This window comes from Copidosoma floridanum, unplaced genomic scaffold (genome assembly GCF_036245765.1).
Source record: "Copidosoma floridanum isolate Cflo_tuat_1 unplaced genomic scaffold, Cflo_Japanese_pri ptg000040l, whole genome shotgun sequence".
NCBI classification, from domain to species: domain Eukaryota; kingdom Metazoa; phylum Arthropoda; class Insecta; order Hymenoptera; family Encyrtidae; genus Copidosoma; species Copidosoma floridanum.
The window spans coordinates 1840556-1865624 of record NW_028321917.1 but is presented as its reverse complement, the minus strand read 5'-3'; the positions used below and the strand labels follow the sequence as shown (position 1 = coordinate 1865624).

General features: G+C 36.4%; 1 protein-coding gene across 2 annotated transcripts in view; it reads left to right on the top strand.

Moving 5' to 3' along the window:
* LOC106637927 (ras-related protein Rap-2a) overlaps nt 1-25069 on the top strand; it is a 376543-nt gene that overhangs the window by 111141 nt on the left and 240333 nt on the right. The window contains exons 2-3 of one of the 2 annotated variants that reach the window (XM_089597856.1): nt 2023-2120; nt 7672-7674. In XM_089597856.1, the coding sequence (XP_089453982.1) occupies nt 2029-2120; nt 7672-7674 (95 nt within the window). In that variant the 5' untranslated portion in view covers nt 2023-2028. The remainder of the gene's footprint in view (nt 1-2022; nt 2121-7671; nt 7675-25069) is intronic. The other variant, XM_014350906.2, reaches the window with a different exon arrangement.

The following is a 25069-nucleotide window of genomic DNA, read 5'->3' as shown; positions in this document are numbered from 1 at the left end:
TATGCAGTTTCAGGGTACTATTCAAAAAATATAAGTATGTAAGAATCTATACATTCGAAAAAAAGCAACAAAAGACATACTGTCACGAGTTCCAATGGTGATAAAATTATTTTTATGCTGAATAAAAATAGAAACTGAAAAACAGTTTTTTGTCATTTTCTAGGAAAAGTCTACTGCTGGTCTAAGAAGTTGTTTCTGCTGGTCTGAGAAGTCCCTGTCTGTTTTAAATATTCTGTCCTAAAAAAGCTATCGGCACCAGAGTCTAATTAATTTTCTAATACACCATTGAACAAGACCTAACAATCCTAGCTAGTGAGGAAGAACCTGTGAGTCTACAATAAATACCTAGAGATAAAGCTCTTGGATTAATACTACTGACTGGCTTGGCAGCTATCTGGGCCTTACAAGTGCCTAGCAACAATGGGTGGGATGAACTTCCCTCGCCCTGTTACGATGGAGTGGAATAAACTTCATCAAAAAGTTGAAGAGAGAACTGATAAGATGTAATTAGGGGCTGTGATTAAGCTAAAGCTGTCTTCCAGAGAATTAAAGAGTTTGGTATCACTTATGGCTCCCGTAAAGCAGCTTGGGGATTTGAGCTCCAGATTCAAGATGTCTGCCATAGATTCACAACTTACTCAAGCACTCTGTGAGGGACCTAAAAGGGTCGAGTGGAAGAGAAGCATTGTCACGAGCAAGAAAAAAGACGTCCAGAGGACGCCTGTCGATACAGATAGTATTTCTGTTCTCTTAGATACTTGAGATAAAGAGTATTTGTTTTTGCATTAATTTCCGTGTTCTATTGTAAAAGTTGAAAAAAAAGAGAAGTTTTAAGATGTACAATATTTTTAAATCAAGTATGACATAGTTATTATGTCGTGTAAACTGTAACCTCTGTACACCAGCGCAAACAGAAGATTTCAAGCATAAAATATAGTTTTTTTTGTCAGGGCAAAAAAATTGAGTAGGTATGAAACCTTTCCAGTAAAGTAAATCTTACTTACACCTTTTAAAGGTTGAATTTATTAAGCTATAATACTTGATATCAGAAAACTAGATGTTCTATTCCTTATTTTAAAAAGGCAGAATAGTTTCTAATGACAAGCTTTATATCTTTTTTTTCTTATTTAGTCTAACTTATTCTAAAAAATAAAACTTAAAATAAAATAAATTAATGTTGAGTTATTGTATATAGATATGGCAAACAATGTATAAATGTTTTAATAAAAATATATTTCTTGCACCACTGACAATACGTGGGAATTTTACGTAAGAAGGCTGGCTTTTTTCCCCAAGAACACAAAATTATATGACGCACCCATATAAATTCATATTTTTTGTTCAAGTTAGAATAAATTCTAGTTCTGGAGAGTTCTTATTTTTCTAACTACAAAATTGCAATAGTAGTTTCTCACTGTTTCATATCTCTACTGGCATGATCATGGTACAAGAGGGTGAGTACTGCATTACCCACGGAACTTTTAGACTACATCGTTAGTGGTAAACGTTATTTTCTCTACCAACAGCATGCCATGGTAAACCCTGGTGAATGTTTGAAGGTCACAACAATTTCGAAAGTAGGGAGAAAATTTGTGTTGTTAATATTTTTAGAAACAGCACATACTTAGAAAACATTTTAAGAATGAATTTTCTAAATTGTAATAAAAAAAATTATACTCTTACTTAGTCACAACATTACAAAGACATTTTTTTTTAATTTACGGAATACTTTTTATTTGAAACAAACGATGAATGTCTTACTGTCAATAGTTTGATAGTACTTTACCACACGTATGCAATGAAAAAATTGATAAAGGAGTTATTAACACTATAAACGTCAACTAACTTTGAATAAGTTCACCAACTTTTGCTACTTCATTTTTCCCCAATTACTTTTTCAAATCTCAAATAAGACTCAACTTTTCAAATCAAGCTATTTGTTAACTACCACTGATTATTTTTTCATAAAAAAAAATAAATTTTTTTCTCTGAAGAAGCTAAACTTAAAATTTGATTTTTCAGAATATAATGATGGGTCGTTTTCCCCTTACTCGACGTTTGAGCTTACAGCCTGCGTCAATGAGAAATAGTCAAGAAAACGGTCCACACAGACATTCCAGGTAGGAAGCATCTGCATTTTCTTTGAGTATTAACTAATTTTTGTCTCACTAAATAAGTAGTATTACTCAATTTTGGAGATAAAAAATAAAAAATTTCCCGCATTTTAAGTATATTATCACTTGATATGTAGAAAAATGTAACATACATAATATTTGAAGCTTTTGAAAGGGTTTTGCAGAAGAATGTGATCTTACATGATCCAGCATGATAAAGTGGCAATAAAAAGAGATACTTTAAAAAATTAAATGAGAATCTTGTCCTACATTTAGTTTTTTATCTCACTTTGAGTGTTTGACGTACTTCATAGTTTGATTCAATGTGAATGAAAAAGAATTGCTACTGCATGAAGAAAAATAGGGCATGACCTCTAAACTTTTAGTAAACTAAAAATTTTGTAAAATTAAAAGTTAAAAATTTCTATTAGCAAATTTTCAAGATATTTTGCAAAAGCAGGCAATACATACCGATTATTTTCTCTGTTATAAAGTTTTTTCACGTCAGCTTATAAAATTTTCTTATAGCAAGTAAAAATTTATCAACTACAATTTGAAAAATATTTAGTTTACACACACATTACTTCTTGCAAAAAGGATTTTCAGTAGTACCTAATCACAATAAGAATGTCAGAAATTAGACATAAAAAATGGTTAAGGCAAAATAGTGAATATTATTGTATAAAGTACATCTCTTTTACCTAAAAAGGAGTATCACAAAAAATTGTTTTTATCACTAATATCGAAAGTTGTGAGCCGTTGTTTACAAAATATTATAGGTTATAGTATAAAGATTTCTAAGTTGAAAATGGCAGGTCAAAAACATTGGGCATTAAATTATAAAATACTTTTTATGGCGGAACATTTTCATGAAATAGTCATGTAAGAATCAAGAAGTGGTTTTTTTTTTTTTATAAAAAAAAGCTGTTTTATGCCATAAACATTTTAGAGTAAAACATCAAGGATTTACGTGAAAACTCACAAATCCTGCAGCAAAAAAATATTTTAATGTAGAAGTCACCAAGACTTTAAAATATTTGTCTTCAGAAACAGCGAGAATTTTTTGAAACATTGTTAAAAAAATTTGTCAAGTAAAAAAAATTGTTGTTGTTTTTTTTTTTTTTAAAGAGTACCACAGGATCGTACGAAAAATTAGTTAACATGTCAGATTTAGCTCTTAAGGAGGCTTGGGCGATTTTGAATTAAATGCTGGCTAGGTCTGAAATTCAGAGATTATATAGATAAAGTTTGCTAGATTTTTTTAGGAAAACGAAATAGGTAGGTCAACACATTTATTTTCGAGAAAATCGCTTGTGAAAATTCGTCATTTTAACACGCAATCTTACGGAACCTGAAATTCAATAAACTACCGTACCGCAATAAAAAGCTGTGGGCCCACACATTTAATTGGTACATGTACTTGAAAGTATAAAGAATCTATTATTTAAAAAAAAGAATAGGATCAACCCGTTAAATTTTGAGAAAATAGTGAGGAAAACATCGAGCATGAAAACTGTTTTGTCCAGGTACTGTAAGTGCGCATGCACTGTACATTCATAAACATACAAGCATGAAAATTTAAGTCTAACACAAGTATAGGTATATAATAGCAGATGAGAGCAAGAGAGTACAGTGTTGTCAGCTTTATCGTGGCAGGGCCGTCATCTTTACACAAGGTACCTCGGGAAAACTAATAAATTTTTTAATATCGATTTTCCCAATGACTTTTCCGCGTATTATTGCTATTTTGTTCACACATGTGAATAATCAAAATGATTATAAAAAAAATATTACAAAGAATCATTTGTATGACAAGTACCCCACAGGGGTCCCTCAATAGATACGACACCAAACGCCCAAGCCTCCTTAAAAAGACCTACAAAACAAAAAATTAATTGCAATATGTCATTTCGTTTGTCCGTAAAGTTAAAAAACTACTAAAAATCGGATTTTTTTTGATTGGTAACAACAATTCAATCAAACATTTTCAATACACATAATAATTTTCTATCTTGATGGCATTATTAAATGCTTCGAATTTTAAGTCAGGATAATAAATAGTTATTGCAAAAAGTCATTTGCTTACAACAAAGATGCTTCCACAAAATGGCTTTTATTTTTTTTAAAACAAATTACACTAATAACTTTGATTGCATTCTCTTCTTAAAAAAATTACTTTATCAACTGTAATTCTTATTCTTTTGACTTTCGCAAATTGTATAATTTAAAAACGTATTTGAAAAACTGGTTCGATTTAACTTTTTAAATGTATGGAATAACTTTTACATTCTTTTTTTCCTATGGATCTTTTCAACAGTTACATTTTACATGCAAATTTTTTTTTCGTACGATCTATTATTTTTCCGCAATTAAAAAAAAAAAAAAACAATTTTTTTTACTTTACAATTTTTTTAAACAATTTTTTAAAAAAATTTAGTTGTTCCTCAAGATAGATATTTAAAGGTCTTGGTTATTTCTACATGAAAATACTTTTTTTGCTGCAGTATCTGTGAGTTTTGGCATCGGGATCCGAATGTCAATTAGCTTTGTTAGTGTATTTTTGAATTTTTTTCACCGTGATGTTTTATACAAAATGTAATGCTATGAGAGTGGCTTAAAGAACTGCTAAAGCCATGGCTTAAAGTATGGATTGAAGTATAGTTTAATGTCTCTCTGAATGTATGGCTCAGTGTCTAGCTGAATGTATGGCTCACACTATGGCACAATGTCTGACTTAATGTATGGCTTCAAGTATAGCTCATCGTTTAACACAATGTATGGCTCAATGGTGGCTGAACGTACTGCTAAAAGTATGGCTTAAAGTATGGCTCAAACTATGTCTACAACAGAATGGCTAAAAGAATAACTCTAAGTATGACACGATGTATGGCTGAACGTATGGCTTAACGTATGTCTCAAAATATGGCTAAATGTATGGCTTAAAGTATAATTTAAGGTATAGTACAAAGTATGGCTCAATGTGAGGCTGAATGAACAGCTAAATGTACGGCTTAAAATGTGGCTAAATGTCTAGCTATATAACTGGCATATTGTCTGGCTAAATGTCTGGACTTATACAGTTGATATTGTTACGTACGATATGCTATGCATATCATACTAACTCCCCCTGGTGACTACGAAGCTACCTTATCAAGAGGGTACAGACGGGAGGGGAACGAGGCAATAGAAGGCCCAGCAAGCTTCAAAATCGGGAGAACGAAGAGAAGACTTGGACAGACAGGGAAAACGAAGAGAACACTCGGAGAGATCGGGCAATTAATCGGGAACAGACACGCGTCTTTGCCTTATAAATAAGTATCTTAAATAAAAGTCTTTAACGTTCCAAGGTTTTTAATCGTTCTCGCGAAGCACCTCCTTACCTTTCGATTTTCCCACGTAACAGTTTTGGTGCTAAGTGTGGGGTTTGGTAAGAGTCAAAATTTTTTTTGCACGCCGAGAAGCACACATAGTGCAGTGCTGCGAGAATACAACGATTAAAAATCGAGGAGCCGAGAAGCCAATCAAAAAGGACAGGGGCAGTAATATTCTGCAAGCGACGGTGACATCAACCCGCAGGAAAACAGGACTAGGACACCAACTGCTGATAATCTCAGGATCAAGGATCAAGGAGACAAGCGGCGAGCGCTGAATAGAGATGATTTTCAAAATCTTATTTTTACTGGTGTGCATATCAACGACAACGTAAGTCCATTTATAATAAAATTAATTTTATACCTTACTCCCCGGGAAAAAGAGGAAAGACACTTAATAGGCGAAAATAAGGTCGTAGAAAATTTTTTTTTCTGGATTTATATTTATTATTACGTCCGCTCCCCGTATTTGGCGTTTTTTTCACTCTTAGAACCCAAAGAGAAATCGTGTGAGACAACAGACTTAAATAAACAGCAGATTAGAAAAATTTGGGCATATCAAACATAAAACAGAGGGAATTTATAAGTAGGCTTCCACAGATATAGGAAATATTCTAAAATAATAATATAATAATAATAACCCGCACCCGTATATACCACTAATTTCATTATTATAATTCTTATTAACAAAAACAGACCACAGATATTCCCAAAATAATATTTCTCCCTATTTATCACTAAACAAAGAAAGGGCACAAAATTAAAGAGAGCTAGTGAAAGACGAACGCTACTCTTTTATTTTCTTATCTCGCCTGTCACTACTCTTTCCACCCGAATATTGTTAAGCTGCGACACAGGTAATTAAACGCAGCTCCGTTGCTAGGAGAATAAATACACCTTATCAGAACCAAAAAAGGGGATACGACACATAGAAATACATATATAAAAGAGCAAAAAAAAAGAAAAATAAAATAAAAGGAAATAAATGATTCATCTACGCGACATTATCCATGAGTCAGAGAGTGATAGCGAAGGCCCAAGTAATAATATGACGGCAGGCTTGTACAGGCCAGAGCCCAATAGTTAACAAAAAAAGGAAATTATGACGTAACAAATGTTGGAATTGGAGCTGGAACCCGAGGGGTGAGAGAAACTAGACGCCCTGGACGAAGAAAAAAAAGCGATAGTCATGAGTTTATTTTCAAAGATAAAAGCAAAACTAAAAAGAGCGGAGGAAGTGAACGTGCCACATGAGTCAAACACAGAGACCAGCCGAAATCCGTCACCGACGATAAGGGATCAAAGGGATATATTGTGTGACACAAACGCAAACACAGGACGTATAAATAAAGAAATGAATTCTCTCTCTGGCGAACGAGTCATCGAGTGAAGCTTAAGAGAAACTAAAGAAATACGTGCAACTTGAAAAAAAAAAAACAAATATGTTATCAACACTATGGAGCATGCCAAAGAAACAAGAGCGGCCGATTCACGTTACATCCCGTTACGAATTTCAAGGCACAAGAAACTCCGGGACGAGAGACTTACATGCTCAACAGCTGTGGGACGGATTAAGAGATATGAACAAAGAACCTGAAAAAATAAAGGAATTCGTTTCTATGGTAGCAGAACCACCGTTGACTAATAATTACACAAACTGGACCGATTTTAATGAACATAGGGATAGGGACAATACAGCACCAACCATGGGCCTATATACAAAAAATATGCAAGCAACAGGTAATAATAACCATCCACGCAGATCGCAGAATTTACAACAAAACATTCTGCCCACGCTCAGCCACATAGCAAATAGCATCGTGTTCTTCGACGGCGACCCAATCAATCTGCCGCTATTCGAAAGAATGGTAAGAATGACTGCTTAAATGATCGGTCCAGGATATGAATTATTTTTCCTTGGAACCATTGCAAGCAGACTAAAGGGAAAAGCAGCTGAGCATTTCGCGCCTAGATTGGCTTTATTCGGCACGGTTCAGGAATTTCTTGGGGAATTTTTGAACAGATATGGGAGTATAAATAATTTGGACACTTTAATGGCACAATTGAAGATAATTAGACAGCAAAATTTGGAATCGATAGAAGATTACGGCGGAAGGGTACAACGATTATATAACAGGCTCACAATGCTGCACGATTCGAATCCAAGCTTACTGCCGATTCAAAAGCAGGTCCTGAAGGAAGGCGTGGAGGCAGAAGCTGTCAAACAATTTACATATGGGTTGCACCCAACATACAGGTGCAAAATCACAAGCTTAAATCCGAGGACTCTCTGTGAAGCAATCATAGAGGCATTCAAAATAGAGAGTGACCTCAGTCTACGGCACGCAATACCAGTAAGTGCACTGCCTGCATACAATAAGGCAACAACCGAGCGAGGGCCACTAGTAAACCTAGCAAGTAAAAAAGATAGCACAACAGAAACCACTAACGGGGCACAAGGGATGGCAGCAAACGTAAAACGCTGTATATATTGCGACGGCCGAACCGGGCATTCAGTCGAGGAATGCTGAAAATTACTAGCAGTAATCAATGACAGAAAAACTTCGCGAGACAACGGAAGAGAGTTAAAAGGAAATTGCAGCTATTGTCAGAGACCAGGACACTATGCGAAAGACTGTCGTTTACGTATGCAAGATATAGAGGAAGAGGAAAGACGGCGAAACGAGGAAAATAACCAATCCGTGAATAATTCCCATACCAACAGAAATGCCTATGATTATAGGGGTAAAAATGATAACTTTAATAACAATAACTACAATAATTACAACAGGGGCTATAATAATGGCCCAGCGGAACAATATAACAGGAAAAATAATTACAATTATAGGAATAATAACTACAATAACAGAAATAACAATTACAGTAATAGAAATAACAACTACGATGACAGGAATAATTACAATAACAGGTATAATAACTACAACCCTACAGGGAGCAATAATTACACCAACTGCAGCTACAGTGACCAGTATAATAACAACAACAGGGAACCATTCAACCGTTATGGAAACAACTATAAAAATCAAGACAGTAGGGACGGCTATAATAGAGACCCAATTAGGCAAGAGCCGCCACGGGATAGGGGCCCACAGCATCGAGAAAACAACGCAGACGGTCCTGACAATAGGAGGGACGTACCAGCAGCTTTAAACTCGCAAGATGTTCGGCGTGCTCCCCAAACGTCGGGCATCAACTAGAGAAAGAGATAGTGAAAAGTGTGTCCGGTAAGGAAAAATGTGTAAGAGAGAGGCCGCAAAAGGCGGAGAAAGAGATAGTAGAGAAGAAGACGCACAACGACAGTCCGAGTACTTACACAGTGAAAAAAAAAAAAAGAAAGTGATACGGCAGAGCAGGACAATACTCCGATACAATGGAGCGGTAAACGCAGAAGAAAAGGCAGGAGAGCCCGCAAGAAGAGTAATCGGACAAAGGCGCTGGGCACACATGTAGATAATGATGAACCCAAGCTTTCAGAGCGTGACGAAGAAATAGAGCAGCTTCCCAAGATAACTATAAAACTCGCGAGAACAGGGCATAGGCCACCATCGGTCCAGTTACAGGGACCACAGTTAAAGAATGGAAAGGCGACTTTTTATGCGGATACAGGCGCAGAGATTTCGATTGTAAAGGTTAATCTTCTAAGCACAGACATGCTAATAGACAGTAGGTATCGAGTAGCTATTATCGGCGTGACTCATGGAGCACGCAAAACGTTGGGCACAGTACAGGCCCAGTTGCACGGATTAGAGTGCACATTACATGTAGTCCCCCATGACTTCCCAATTGATGCGGAAGGAATCACAGGGTGGGATATTATTAAGCGATACTAGGGCCAGATAAGTGCCACTGAGAATACGATTAAATTGGATAGCGTAGAGATACCACTGCTAAGGCCGGAGTGTTTTAAAATACCTGCGAGATCGAGGCAAATAATTTATGCGCGAATAAGAAAAAGCAAAAATAATTCAGAAAATGGCTGGATACCCCTCCAAGAAATGGAGGAAGGAATATTGTTCGGGAACTTTATAGTCTGGAATGTTAATGGTTAAATAGTCGCAGAGTGCATTAATACAAGTAACGAAATAAAATACGTGCCTGTTCCGGAAGTAGAGCTGCTAGAATATGAGGAAATTTACCGGAATCGCGCAGAGGACGTCTAAGGGGACGACGTCAAAAGCTTGGGGGAAGCAATGATAAGATTATTTAATAATTAAAAAAGAGATGACAAGGAAAAAATTTAAATTTTTACAAAAAACGAAGGAGAGCTAGAGAAACAAAAACGGGTAGACAAAATAATGCAACTCGTAGACACATCTGGTTGCAACAAGGAAGAAATAGAACATGTAAGAAGACTGATCAAGTCAAACCCTTATGTATTTGGCCTCGACGGTGAGCCTCTCAAGGCAACACACCTGTTAAAACACCGAATTATAACGACGTTGGATAAACCCATCGTAGCGAAAAGATTCAGATGTCCACCAGCAATAAGGGATCAAATGAAAGTCGAAATTAAAAAAATGCTCGAACAAAGGATAATTGAACCCTCCACCTCCCCGTATAACTCAAATACATGGATAGTGGCAAAACAACCGGGGCCAAACAGTGAAAAAAGAGTAAGTGGACCGGTAGTGGACCTCAAATCAGGATTTTCTCAGGTAGAAATACACGAAGATGATGCACATAAAACCGCATTTTCGGGCCCAGACGAGCACTACCAATACAAAAGGATGCCTACGGGATACAAGGACTAACAAAACTCATTTCTAAGGGCTATCGCACTAGCACTAGCAGGATTACAAGGCCAAGAAATAGACGCTTATCTCGACGACATAATGGTATTTGCCCCTGACCTTGAGGAACATGGAAAACGATTTACGAAATTGCTAAAACGGCTCGCAGCCGCAAACCTCACGATAGAGCCCAAGAAATGTCAATTCTTGAAAAAAGAAGTGAAAGTGCTCGGTCACATCATAGGCAACGGACAGATAATGACTGACCCAAAGAAACTTGAGGCAGCTAGAAATTACCCTCAACCAACAAATGCAAAAAAGATAAAATAATTTCTAGGATTCGTAGGCTATTACAGACGATTCATCAAAAATTATGCACGAATTGCCCAACCTCTATCAAATCTCTTTAAAACGGGCACGAAATTCGAATGGGGCAATCAGCAGGAGCAGGCATTTAAAACTCTTGTGGATACATTGTACAGCGGACGTGTACTCATCGCCCCAGATTTAGAAAAACCTTTTATCGTTACGACGGATGCATCGGATTACGCAATTGGAGCAATTTTAAGTCAAGGAGAGATCGGAAAAGATAGACCGTGCGAGTACGCGTCTCGCTGTCTCAAAGGGAGCGAACTCCGCTACCCGACGTACGACAAAGAACTTTTGGCAATTGCATTCGCAAAAGAGCAATTTAGGCCATACCTATACGGACGAAAATTTACGGTAGTTACAGACCACGAGCCGCTTAAACACTTACATCCATCTAAAAAACCAGACATCCGTTTCAATAGGCTCAAAGCGGAATTAAGAGGGTATGAGTTCGAAGTCATATACCGCCCAGGCGTAAACAACAGACCACCCGACGCATTATCACGAAACCCAGTATTACAAGAAGGGGAAGTGAATCCCGAACGGCCACGCCAAGAGCTATATTAGCTAGCGGACGAACAAGAGAATGAAGAACTGGCCGATAGCAGCGGACCACCGGCGCGCATATATAAAATACGGGCAACTCTTAAAATTCAAGGTAATCCGAAGAAAATAAGAATCCGCTGCACCAACTCAGAAAACTCGAACGTCCTAATACAGAAAAGAAACGATATCAGGGTGAAAATATTGAAAAAAATTTAGATATGGGAACGGAAGGTCAAGAAAACGGTGATGCGGACTCCGAATCAGAGGAGCCTAGCGAAAGGTATTCGCCGCTGCCGCAAGCACTACGGAATCAAAACGAGTTGAAAATACGCGATGTTACAGAGAAAGGGGAATTTATTTCACAGGGGCCAGCAGACAGAAAATTAGGCTACATTAAGAAAGAACTGGGCTTTCGAAAAGGAATAACTGCTACAAGCACGCCAGAAATATAACAGCAAAAAGAAAAATTACGAAAAGCACGTAAACAACAACTTGACACTTTGCATAGACAGAAACAGTGCTTCTCAACTACAGAGCTGATGACGAATCCGTCAAAAGAAATAATAATGGCTAATTGTGACACACTATTACCTAGCGTTACAAATAAAAATCAAAAATTAGTTACAAAAAAACAGGGAACTGGTATAGGAGATAAAGAAGAAAGTATAAAACAAGCGCAAGAATTTTCAACAGGTAAACGAGAAGAGCAGAACATACATGATTTATTAGAGGAAAGGTCCGATAAATTACGGGCTCTGGTAATGATTGACATTAAAAAGCGAGATGTAGAAGGCAGAACGGGAATAAGGATAGATATGTGGGAACCTAGCGAGACTATAACGACAGACGAAGCAGCGCTACACACAAGAGAAAAAGTAAACAAAAACGCCCATAACGGGGAGAATATGGCTCAGTCATAGGAAAATGAAAATACGGCACACAATCAATGCAATGAGCAGTCCAATAAAGTTCCACCCCAAGATAAGTGGCTAGAATATTTAAAAGACAAAACGCAAAGAAAAACCTTAGAATGCGCACAGCCTGATTGTACCCTGGGAAAAATATCGGAAATACCATCAGACTCACTCGGGAAATGTTTGTTCCACAGTCTTATATGGTTATACGATCTAGATATCTTGGCTAAGGAATTACGGACAATTCTACGCAATTCTACGCAAAATCATGCACATGTATGTAAAGCAGTATTTCGAAGAAGCAGCGCTTAAATCAAACATTAAAAAATGCATTAAGGCCCTTAAAAAGGTGATAGTAGCAAATGAGATAAAAACGATTGGCATCATTAGAGACCTAGCGATTCTCAATCTAACCCAGTGGGGATACTTTGCCGATACCTTTGAGGAAACATTCAAAGACATTAGACTAGCAGCAGTACTCTATACGAATACTCTAGTAATCCCACCAGCAGATCAAAGATTTAAAATTATTAGAGAATACCACGAAGTGGCAATAGGCGGGCATAGGGAAATGAATAAAACATATAACAGGATCGCCAAAGACTATTACTGGAGGAATATGCGCCCAGATGTAAGACAAGTCATCCTGGGATGCACGTCATGCCAAACGAAAAAACTCGTCCGAATCAAAACAAAACAAGCTATGCTTATCACTGACACACCAAGTAGACCGTTCGAAAAAATTTCTATAGACTTCTACGGGCCCATCAGTAAATTCTCAGCAAATCAGTACACACACATATTGTCTATGCAAGACTGGCTAACAAAATTTATCGTCCTCGCACCAATAAAAAGGGCAACGGCCAAAGAAACGGTATAAACGATTACAGATAAATTTATAGCGTACTTCGGGCCGCTAGAGCATTTATTATTGGACCGAGGCACTCACTTTATGAACAAAAGCATGGACGAGTTCGCAAGGTTGTTTAAAATAGACAAAATAGGCAGCACAGCTTTCCACCCACAAACAAACGTTGCCATCGAACGCATGCATCACACTCTTATATCAAGGCCTACGTAGAGAAAAATGATCACTGGGACGAACATTTACCAATGTGTATGCACTCATACAACACCACGGACCATCAGAGCACGGGATACTCACCACACGAACTAGTTTTTGGACAGAGAGCCAGAACACCGTCTAGCATTAAGTTACCACCCAAGGGCCAATCTTCAAACGAATAATTCGAAAAATTAGTTAAAACCATGACAGAAATGAGAACCATCGCGGAAATGAACCAAGTTCAAGCGAAATATAGATCAAAACATTACTATGACCGCAAACTGAATTCAAGATATTTTTTGGAGGGAGAAATGGTTTATGTGTTGAAAGAGCCATCGAAAGGTAAATATGATTTGCTATACGAGGGCCCGTATGAAATTACAGGTATCGATTATATTAACAAAAACGTAAAACTACAGAGAGGTGACGAAATAAGAGTATCGCATGTAGATAAGATTAAAAAAGCATGCATGGTAAAGGCACTGCCAGAAAATGCGAACAGGGTGAACAACACGGAAGTTCGGAATTGAACATTCGACTTCGCTTAAATTTTTGCGGCCTCCAGACGCGGCGCGAAAATATTTCAGGGAAAAAGGGATCAAGTAGGCTTACGATAAAGTTTTAGTGGCCTTTAAACGCGCGCGAAAATATAAGTGGAAAATAGAAAAGAGAAGGGAAGTATTAAAAAAAAAAAAAAAAAGGGAAATGCAGGGGTTAGATCAACAAGTATACAGGCAATGATACAAGCAATACCATTGAGAAATCGATAAACAAATAGTGTAGGGCATCAATATGCCTAAATACGCAAGCTGAACAAAAGTAGGGCGTATGACGCTACCTCATAAAAATAATTTGTTAATCACAAGAAAAAAAGCAATAACTAATGTAATAAATATGGAGAGTAATAAAAAAAAACAAATTGTATCAAACTTAAGCGAGTATTTCAATAAAGTAATGAATAGAATTTTTTTTTACCAATTATGCACGCTATTGCAAATCGAATGCATAAGACATACATAGATGTGTGAGTATAAGAACTTATACATGAATGATGAAGTATGCTAATAAACTAATGTGCGTGTTTCGTTAGAATTAAGGTATGAATCATTACGAACCAAAAATTAAAACAAAACTGAGTTTTTTCAAATATAAAAGAAAAGTTATATAACAGAACGACGTCAGAAAAAAACGGATTGGCAATACAATAAAACTCTGAGGCCGTTGGTTTCGATAAATCTTTTATTTTAATACTTTCTATTTTATTTCATTTTTATTTTATTTTTTTTTAAGAACCATTCAAGCATCCTCCCGTCTCCGTCCCCGCCCATGGGACCGACGCGGTAGAGCTATTGGATTTGCGGGTCCCGGCGTCGGCACTGCACCGAGAATGCCGTGGCAGCTCGCGCAATAATGTGTCAATGTCAAAGTCAATGTATGCCGATAGGAAATGAATAATTAATAACATACAAGAAGACAACACTCATGCGTATGCAGGGCCGCCCTTCCAGGGAAAATCCCCCGGTATCGTCCGCCACCACATCAATCACCAACACGAAGAAAGTCCCATGGCACGTACAACCCAAGGCCGTGGCATAAAACGCCCGTGACTCCAGGACGTCACAGCGGGTACGGACTATTCGACCAGGGGTAAGCAAAAGTGGACCCCGGGGACAGTCCTGGAAAACTGCGACGAACAACTGCCCGGAAGGACAGTAGACGTTGCAACAGACGACTCCCCCACGATACTTGTACCTCTGCACTGGCAGAGGTACAGCGTTAGTCGGCCACCCAGACTGACGCAAAGGACAAGGGACACCGAAGAACTCGAGGGGGTCCACGACCAACCGCGTCCCCAACTGCAACACAAAAACGAGAGAAAACCAGGAAGATCACAAGACGCACTCAAAAAAAAAAAAGAAAAAAAAAGAAGAGAGAGAGAATTAACAATGAGTTATATCAAACAGGATACTTACCGCCCCGTGGGTCGGACAGATAATGGGGGCAAACTGCGTTTGCCCCTCAACCACCACGAGCTTGGCCCTGCGGACGCGCCCGACGGATGGCACCCGTCGGCAAATATACAACACCACGGACTAAAGGAGAAAAACGAGGAAGTTACATACGGTCACGCACAAGGTACTAATTGGTACAAAAAAAAAAAAAAAAAAGAAAAAAAAAGAGACACTTACATGATTACACTGGAGGCACATCAACGCCTCCTCCAATGTGGCCCCATCCAGGATGGCACACATACTCCCATCGGTAACCTTAAACCCGGGCTGGCGCAAACTATCGCGATTCAAACGCGCAAAATCCCGAAGCCGGCTCATGAAACCCGTCAAATCGGAATAAAAGGATGACATTATAGATGTGTAGATAGATATATTCATGCAAAAAAAAGTAATGATAAAAAAAAATGACTAAGTAAAAAAAAAAAAATGAGTCGAATGAAATGAGCAAAAATTGAAACCGGCGGACGACGAGAACTTTTCGGACGAAAGATCCAGAGAGCACTGAGGAAAAGTCCAGAGGACTCAATGCAATAAGGGCGTCTTTCTGTTATAAATAACACATAGAGTCATAGAATACGACTGAGCGAAGAGGGCACAATAATCGGCTCACGTCAACTATAAATGCCAATACATGCTTTCTCTTGCTCCGAACACGTGTGCAGTAATGTTGTACAGTTCACTTTCCTTAGAAAAAGACGTCTAGGGTTGTATTTTATGAGTTTACTAAGAGGCGTAACTATTTAACATTAAGAAAGAAGTGTTCAAAACATTTCAACGAACCAAAAAAAAAACCTATTTTTCCCTTTTTTTAGCAAAAGTATTACAAAAATGTTGAGACAAACATACTCGTATAACTCGAATTAACGAATACTTGTCTAGCGTTCCCAACCGTATAACAATGTAATAGTTACTTCGCTATGTAGTACGTATTTTTTTTTTAAATTTTTTAAGCTGCGCAAACACACCACGATATGTATAGGTAAAGCTATACTCCCAACTTGACCCGCAATATACAACTCGTTCACGTAATAAGATTATAGCTTAGGCTTTTGCCATTGCCTGTACAAAACGTTAGGCTTCACAAGAGAAATTAGGAACCACATACGGGGGCCACTTATAACTAAACTCTTTTTAGTAATCCAAAAAAAAAGGGGAATCAGAAGAACCAAAAAAGAGAAGTACCCACCCTTTTTGTTTTAGGGCGGAAGCCGCACAAGGGAAAAAACAAATAGGAGAAGTAGAATTAATAAAAAAAAACCCAGGAATAACAGTGGAAAACCTGGGTCCAGTCCAGTCGGCCACAGCAACGTGGAAAGTTATATGGTACGTGGATTGGAGCCAGCTGATCGAGGAGGCAAGACAATTTTTACGAACGCAGAGGCAGGCCAGCTGGAAATGCACAGTAACATTAAGAAAAAAGGACGAATGTACGGAGCAAATAAATCGGGCCACTGAGGAAGTTCTGCAAACAAGAGAAAAAGTGCAAGAAGCCTACAGAGCAGTAGTGGGCCAAGGAATAGATAGTCACACCACAGATGTGCAAATAATTTAAGGACAACTAACAGGTGCGGAAAAGGAGAAAATATAAGAATTAATAATTTCAAAACCTCTTACTACAATAAACACAAACAAATATTTAACGGAACATATAACGATTTCAACGTTTGGGGATCACGAAGAAGAAATACAGAAAATGAGAAAATTCGAAGAAGAAGCAGGGAAAACAAAGGAAAAAGGACTAACAATAGTCGCAGACTTGATAACAGGAACGGACAAAGTATCAAACATGGTAAAAGAATTTGAAAAAATAGCCAAAGAACTCGCAACAAAATTTAGAAAGGCAGCTGATATAGTATATTTAGCGAGCCGTGGCGTAATACACCTACCGGAGGAAACATTGATAGCTATATTGGACGCCAAAATGTTGGCAGGGCAGTTAAGATCGGACCTCAAGTTTCCGGGGGAGGAAAGCGCTTCAACAGAGGAAGAAATCAGAGAAACTGTGGAGGCAGCAATCATAGCATTTAACGGAAAAATTATATATTATATAGAGATACCCTTGGTGACAAAAGAGGATTTCGATCTCCTCAGAATATCTCCGTTACCGGTGGAACAGGAGTGGTTTAATGCAACAGACATCGTGGCATACTTACAGCCAACATACGAATATGTGGCAATCAGCACAAGCGCAAAGAGTTTCGCACCAGTGTCGCCAGAAACTGTTCAAAAATGCAAAAAAATAGGACGAAAACGCATTTGCACACTGTTGCAACTGGCACATGAGATAGAAGAAGACCACCCGTGCGAAATAAAATTAATCCTGGTTTATCCAATAAAATATCCAGAGAAATGCCCGATAATAAAGGCCAAATTAAGAGGCACTTATTGGACACGCCTACATGCGAAGAACCAGCATGCTTTTAGCACTACGGGAGAAGAGAAAATACATGTGCAATGCGAGCATACGGAGCATAAAACGTTAAAAGTTACAGACGCAGGAGTGATAAATTTATCAGAGGATTGCACGGCTCAAGCATAAGAAATATGACTGAGTCCGGGATCAAAAGAGGGCAAGAGCCAAATAATGAAGTTTAATGACTCGAACCTAAATATAGGGAAAAAAACACAGGGTATAAAAGGGATAAAAGGGGGCAAGTTACGGGAGCTAATGAGTATAATAATAAAAAGGGATGGGTTACAGGACCTTGGCAATCAAGAGCATGGGGCTGAGGAAAACTTAAAAACTAGCACAAAATTAATGGACATAGTCCAACGCGTGCGCAAACTCTTGCAGACACAAAGCGAATGATCCGATTGGAAGGAGCACGCGTGGGTGGCAGCAGAAATAACTTTAGGCTTAGCGGCAGGGTCATTCGGATTCCTAAAATGGGGGGGCCCCTTGATATTGAATCTGGCTAGAATGTTCGCAGGTAGACAACGCAGAGACAACGCAGAAAGGGAAGGGACTGCAGTGACGAGTCCCTCAGCGCCTCAGCCGACATCCCTCGAAATGCAGAAGAGAACACCGAGACACCTAGCTAACATCCCAGTAACCATTACGGGAGCATCCTCCACGGGTCTTGGGCCCACATAAAACATACGACGTAACAAGTGATCCCTACTACCAAAAAAAAAGAGAAAATAATAAAATTAAGGGACACGAAATAACAAGTAAAATATAGGAAAAAAGCATTGTAATAATAATAATAACAATAAGAATTAAAATTATGTAATAATAATACAGTATAGTAATATAGACACTAAGGTAATAGTAATATTAAAAAAAAAAAAAAAAAAAAAAAAATAACAACAAATACCATTTTTACAATGAAAAAGTGAGAATAAGCGCCGGGAGTCACTCGGCTATACCGAGGGGCGCAGTCCGTACGACAATAAAATCTTTTTTTCTTTTAATTATAAGGTTGTACGGAATTGTTTTTCTTTTTCTTTTCTCTTTTTTGATAAATAAGCGCAAGTGAAAGTATAAAAAAAAAAAAAAAAAAAACCACAATGTAAAACCACACTTAATGTAAAGTAGTCGTAAGCAGAAGCCCGCTTTGCGGCAATTTCATATATAATTGTAATGTAAGGCAAAGCGCATACAAAAAAAATATTGTTATACACTCAGCACACGATGAAAGGAGACTGAATGATTGTGAGGGCAAAAATATTAATGTAAAGGGAACAGCGGTTCTCCAATAGAATGAAAGAATGAGTGTAGGATACTAAACTACATAAACAACACAAACAAGAGAATACAATACAGCACACACACGCACACTTGCAGCAAATCCACAGGCTCAGTACCGTAAACATCAGAAAGCCAGCGTCGTCGAGGGCGACGACGTCGCGGCCTCGGACGTGTTACTTACGATATGCTAGGCATATCATACTAACTCCTCCTGGTGACCACGAAGCTACCTTATCAAGAGGGTACCGACGGGAGGGGAACGAGGCAATAGAAGGCCCGGCAAGCTTCAAAATCGGGAGAACGAAGAGAAGACTCGGACAGACAGGAAGAACGAGGAGAGCACTTGGAGAGATTGGGCAATTAATCGGGAACACACACGCGTCTTTGCCTTATAAATAAGTTTCTTAAATCAAAGTCTTTAAGGTTCCAAGGTTTTTGATCGTTCTCACAAAGCACCTCCTTACCTTTTGGTTTTCCAACGTAACAATATACAGAACTGTATTCTTTTCTCTAAATTTAATTGAAACAGTGCATTTAAAAAAAAATTAAATTTATTCAATAGTAAAATTTATATATTACTCAACACGATGCTGGACTTCGGACTTTAAACCTTGTCATTTTTTTTTTTTTTTCGAATAGGTTAAAAAACAGCGAAATTGTATCTAATGATGATATAACTTGCCAAAAAAAACTTTCCATGCAAATTCACATAATTTTTTAGGCACTTAAAGCTGTCTCTACGCAGGAAACTTTAACATTAAACAAAGATCAGCTAGGCACTGCTGACAATCTTATCGGACAGCGTTTTTCACGAAACAAAACACTCTGTCAAAGATTCCCCCACGGCAAACCTTAACTTTAAACCACGAGTAGATATTATTGAAGACATTAGCTAGGTATTGCTAAGAATCTGTATGAACTTTTTTTATTTCACAGTGTTTGGCGCAGAGAAACGAGTTATTGAAGATCTTTGCTCATACAACTTTAACGATGATAGTTAAGTAAAGCTCATCAACCATATCAACTGGGTACTGATAAAAATCTTATTTGACTGTATTTTTTACAAAAATACACGCTATCAAAGATCTCTGCGCAGGAGTCTTTAACTTCCAATCACGAGTCAAACTTACAGAAGTGTGAGCTAAGCACTGCTGAAAACCAGCAAGAACTAGTTTTATCAAACAGTGATTGTTGTGAAGAAAGCACACTATCAAAGATCCCACGCTAGAATCTTTGACAATGGGCCTTCAGCTCTGCTTATGGAACATATGTTATCTGATAACTTTTTTTTGTATCATTACAATGGATTAAAATCAGTAAAAACTGATTTTATCATACTATGATTCTTGCAAAAAAATGTGTTATCAAAGATTCCTTCCTAGAAATTTGTGACTTTAGACCACGAGTCGAGCTTATGAAAGATATTAGGTAGGCACAGCTGAAAATCTGCAATAACAAGTTTTATATGACAGTGATTCTGGCAAAGTAACACATTTTTGAAGATCCCCACGCAGAGAACTTTGACAATGGGCCTCAAGCTCTGCTTATAGAACAGATTTTATACGACAACTTTTCTTGCAAAGAGGAAGAATTATAAAAAAAGTTGTGAAACGTTGCTGCACAATAAGCTTTGACGTTGGTCTTTGAGACAAACTTATTAGAGATATCAGCTGTAGCTCTGCTAAAAATTTGCATGAACTAGAGTTGCCTCACCCTTATCAAAGATTTCCCCCCAGGAAACTTTTACTGTAAACCACGAGTCTATCTTAACGGAGAGATATCGTATCTGATTTTATTGGACCGGGTTTATCGCAAAAGAGTGCCCCGATTGTCTAATTGTAAAGGAAGATACACAAAATACGGGTTTTTTTAGTGAAACAAGTTATATATTATTTTGAGCATTATTATGATACTCATAATGTTTATCACTTATCATCAATCATTGAGCCTTCAGCTCCCAACCTCCAGCTTTCGTCTTTTGCTTTCATATGTATGACACAGGTTGTAAAGCTTTGAGTGTTCATAAATATACGTGATACTTGTGCCTTACAATTTAACTATTAAAAATGACGTTTGAGAAACACTTTTAATATAGTTCAAGTCATACAATTTAGAAGTTATTCTAAAATCTTAATTTCGAATATTTCTTATATTCAATTTAATTATAAATAAAACAACTTAATTACAGAAAAGTTTCACAATAAGCCTCCAGTACAGCTTATCAAAGATGTCAGCTGGGCACTCCTGACAATCATACCAGACAGCGTTTCTCACTAAAAAAACACGTTATCAAAGATCCCTATGCAGAAATTTTGACTTAAAATCACGAGTCGATCTTTTAACAGTGTTTATCGCAAAGTAACGAGTTATCAAATATCTTTATCTGGGAAACTTTGACGATGGGCCTTCAGTGAAGCTCATCAAATATATCAGCTGGACACTGCTAAAAATCTTATTTGACAGTGTGTCTCCTAAAGAAACACGATATTAAAGATCCCCGTGCAGGAAACTGTGACGACGGGCATTTTGCGAAGTTACACGTGAAAAACTTGGGGATAACGTTGGTTAATATTGGGTTACTTATATTGCAATGAAATTCTCACATTAAAATTAGTGACATGTGCATACACTTTGGATCTACAATCTTTTCAAAAAGTAGTATACTGCCTATCACATTTGGAAAACAAGACTGAGGGGCCAATGGCACTATGACTAGCAGGTGAAATAAATCTGATATTCATAGTTACTGAATTATAATGCTTTACATACCTTACACAATTGATATGCTTACATTAGCATGACAGTTAAAAAATAGAATTAAATCATGATCTACTAAAATAAATCAAAATTAATAAATGGGTTTCAGGATTTGACACGAGGTACCATCACATTATTATTTATTAAATAACAATAGTTGTAAGACTGATGAATCTTAACAATGTTCTTATAATTAAAAATATAATTTCATTATTCTTTAAATGAAAAGTAGTAAGGACAAAAGTATTATGTGTCACAAAAGATAGTTATTTCTCTTAGAAGAACTTGATCTTGTGTCTGGGAATCAGCAATTATTGCCACAGGAAAAGGCTTAGGATAACGCAGGATCTACAAATAGTACAGGTTTTGGAAACTGGACGAGGAAGTGGTAGTGGAGTCAAGATCCAAGCTCACTGTACCTGTGAGAAATAGCGGAGAAAAAAGTCAGAGGAAATTTAAATATAAAATCTGTTCTTCATCAGCAAATAATTAATTTTATTAATTACAGCATAGATTCCACTAATAAAAATGTTTTTAAATAGTTGACATATAGTTGTAAAGTAGGGTCAGCTTATCTATTTGAATAAAAATAATTGTGACAACTTATATTAATGAACTTGATTTAGTATTTTTTTGGCTATTAATATTTGAAGAATTATAAAGCCAATTATTTATCGGTTGATTACTAGAGCCTATTTTTGATTACCTAGACATAGATCTACCATACAAGACCAGGGATTAGAAGGGAGATTGCCAGCGCCTATGGTAGAGAGTGTGTCGCTTTTTTTCCACTGTTTCGAGCGCCCCGTCGCGGCAAATCAGCCGAACTATACGCACATTTCAGCAGCGGAGGAGAAGACCAAATTGTGCGTACGATAGGTACCTAGTAGAGGGGGAAGGAATATGTGCGTATACACGGGTATAGCTATATATGTTTTGTATTCTAGCTGCCTCGGCTCTCGGCTCCCGGCTCTCGCAGCTCGCAGCTCTCGCATGCATGCGTATACCTATATCTATTCCTGATGTGACGTTCCCTCAAAAGCGGTTTTAAATGTTGGACAGTTATTATATGTCCGGTTATATATATTACTCATTAAATGTGTATTAAATACTTGTACAGCTAAATACTGAGTTTTCCTCGTATAAAATAAAAAATTGAGTAATAAAAACGTAAGCCCCGATATTTAATGTAACTTCTTGAAACTTGATCTCTATAAAATAATCATTTTTACAACTTGAATAATTTATGTTTTTATAGATTTATAAAAATTTAGCACATTAAAAATATCAGAATAATACACACACGCTTCACTTTGATTTTTAAGTTTATTCAATAGAGAATGACTTTTTCTGTTATTCAAATGTCATTCTTCAACGCATGTAACTTTTCTAATAAGAATAAGTAATTGTGAAAATATTTAGAAAAATAATCATTCTACTTGTAGGTAAAACATTCACACGATTTTCAGTTTAAAAAAAAAATAAACTAATACTTAAACTTAAACCCTGGAGCTTCACGATAAACATGTGTCACTTTAAGTGCTTACGGAAACAGTGTGTTGGTAGTCGAGGTAGCTCAATACTGCATCGTGTACTTTTGCTTTGAGCATTCTGGGGTTTAAATCTCGCCCGCAGCAGAATTTTTTTTTTTTTACGATTACTTTTTTTTTTTTTTTTTTTTTTTTTTTTGATAGTAGTACAAAACTTTTTTTCGATAATAGTATTTAATTTTTATGTATATGTTGCGTAACGACTACGATTTGTAAATTGATTCCTTGTAAAGTTGGGTAATTTTGTTAGATATTTAAATTTTTTAATAAAAATGTAATATGAATAGTGGGGAAAATGCTAATTACCATTTCATCCTTTTTGAGATGGCTATAAAACTATTATTAATGAAGTTAAAAATCATCCAAAAGTAATTTCATAGTACTAAGTTATTTTACACTATTCTAACAAAATGATTATGATCTTACTTTGATGAGGATCACACCTTTTACAACCTAATTAATAATTGTGTAAAACTTATTTAAACAATTAATTAAACTATTAGAAACCAGGAAAATTTTTACAAACACTTTTAATCAAATGATTTTTCATTGCTATTCCAAGTTAAACACGAGTTTATTGATAAAACGCTCAGTTAATTGGAGAGCAAAGTATGGCATCGCTTAACATAAAGGAAACCATGAAAACATTAGTACAATAAAAGGCAAGGTATTAAATATTGAGGACTTAAAATTTTTTTTCCTATTTTAGAACTGAATTTTGCCTATTATATAGATATAACTTATGTTGTACAAGTTCTAAGACCAATTGTGATGATTCAGATCAAAAAATTGTTTTTAAATCCATACGGCATTTACCAAAAAAATTAAATTTATAGTACCTTATAACTTTTTCAGAGTCATAGTTGTGACCACTTATTAATCGTCTTTTTTTTTAAGTAATTTTTTTTCTTTTAAATATCTTCTGAACAATTTAGTCACCAATAATCGTTTCTAAATGGCTGAAAAATCGTTTTACACCATTTAATTGAAAAAAAGGAATGATGTTTTTCTGTATTTATTTTCTAGAAATAATACTTAAATAAGACTACCACCGAAACAATGAAATATAATGCGTTCAACAAACGTGGTCTTTCGATATCTTTAGTATAAGAAGTACTAGTTTGATTCCTGGGATAAATAATAATGATAATATTCATAATATAAATAATAATAACAATAAAAATGTGACTTGTAACATATTGATGTGTGTAGATACACATACACATACGCTTATTATATGCATCAATTGATGGGCATTTTTGTGAGATAAAGGTAAATATGGTATAAATTAAAAAAAATAGTATTTTTACAGTACAAAAAAGTTGAATTTTGACAAGAAATAAAGCTCTGTCTGTGAACGCGGACGCATATACATGTTATCAAGTTTTAAGATTAAATTAAGTAGTTATGATCTAAAGAGGCCGCAATTTTGTTGTTAGATTTGGGCTGAATGTCTCAGCTGAGGGTTTACAATCAGACAAGTTTGATCAAAGCGTAAGATTTTGTGAGCATTTTTAGTGCAGTGCTCATGGACAAAAAAAACACAGTTTTCCCGCAATACGTTTTTTACATACACTTTATGACATGTATACACCATAAGACATACTCAGACTACCCTTTTATTAGATTAAAAATTTTTTAAACGTAATATAGACGATTAATAAGTGGTCACAATAATGGCTCTAAAAAAATTATAAGGTACTATAAATTTAATTTTTTTGATAAATGCCGTATGGATTTGAAAACAATTTTTTGATCTGAATCATCACAATTGGTCTTAGAACTTGTACAACATAAGTTATATCTATATAATAGGCAAAATTTAGTTCTAAAATAGGAAAAAAAATTTTAAGTCCTCAATATTTAATACCTTGCCTTTTATTGTACTAATGTTTTCATGGTTTCCTTTATGTTAAGCGATGCCATAC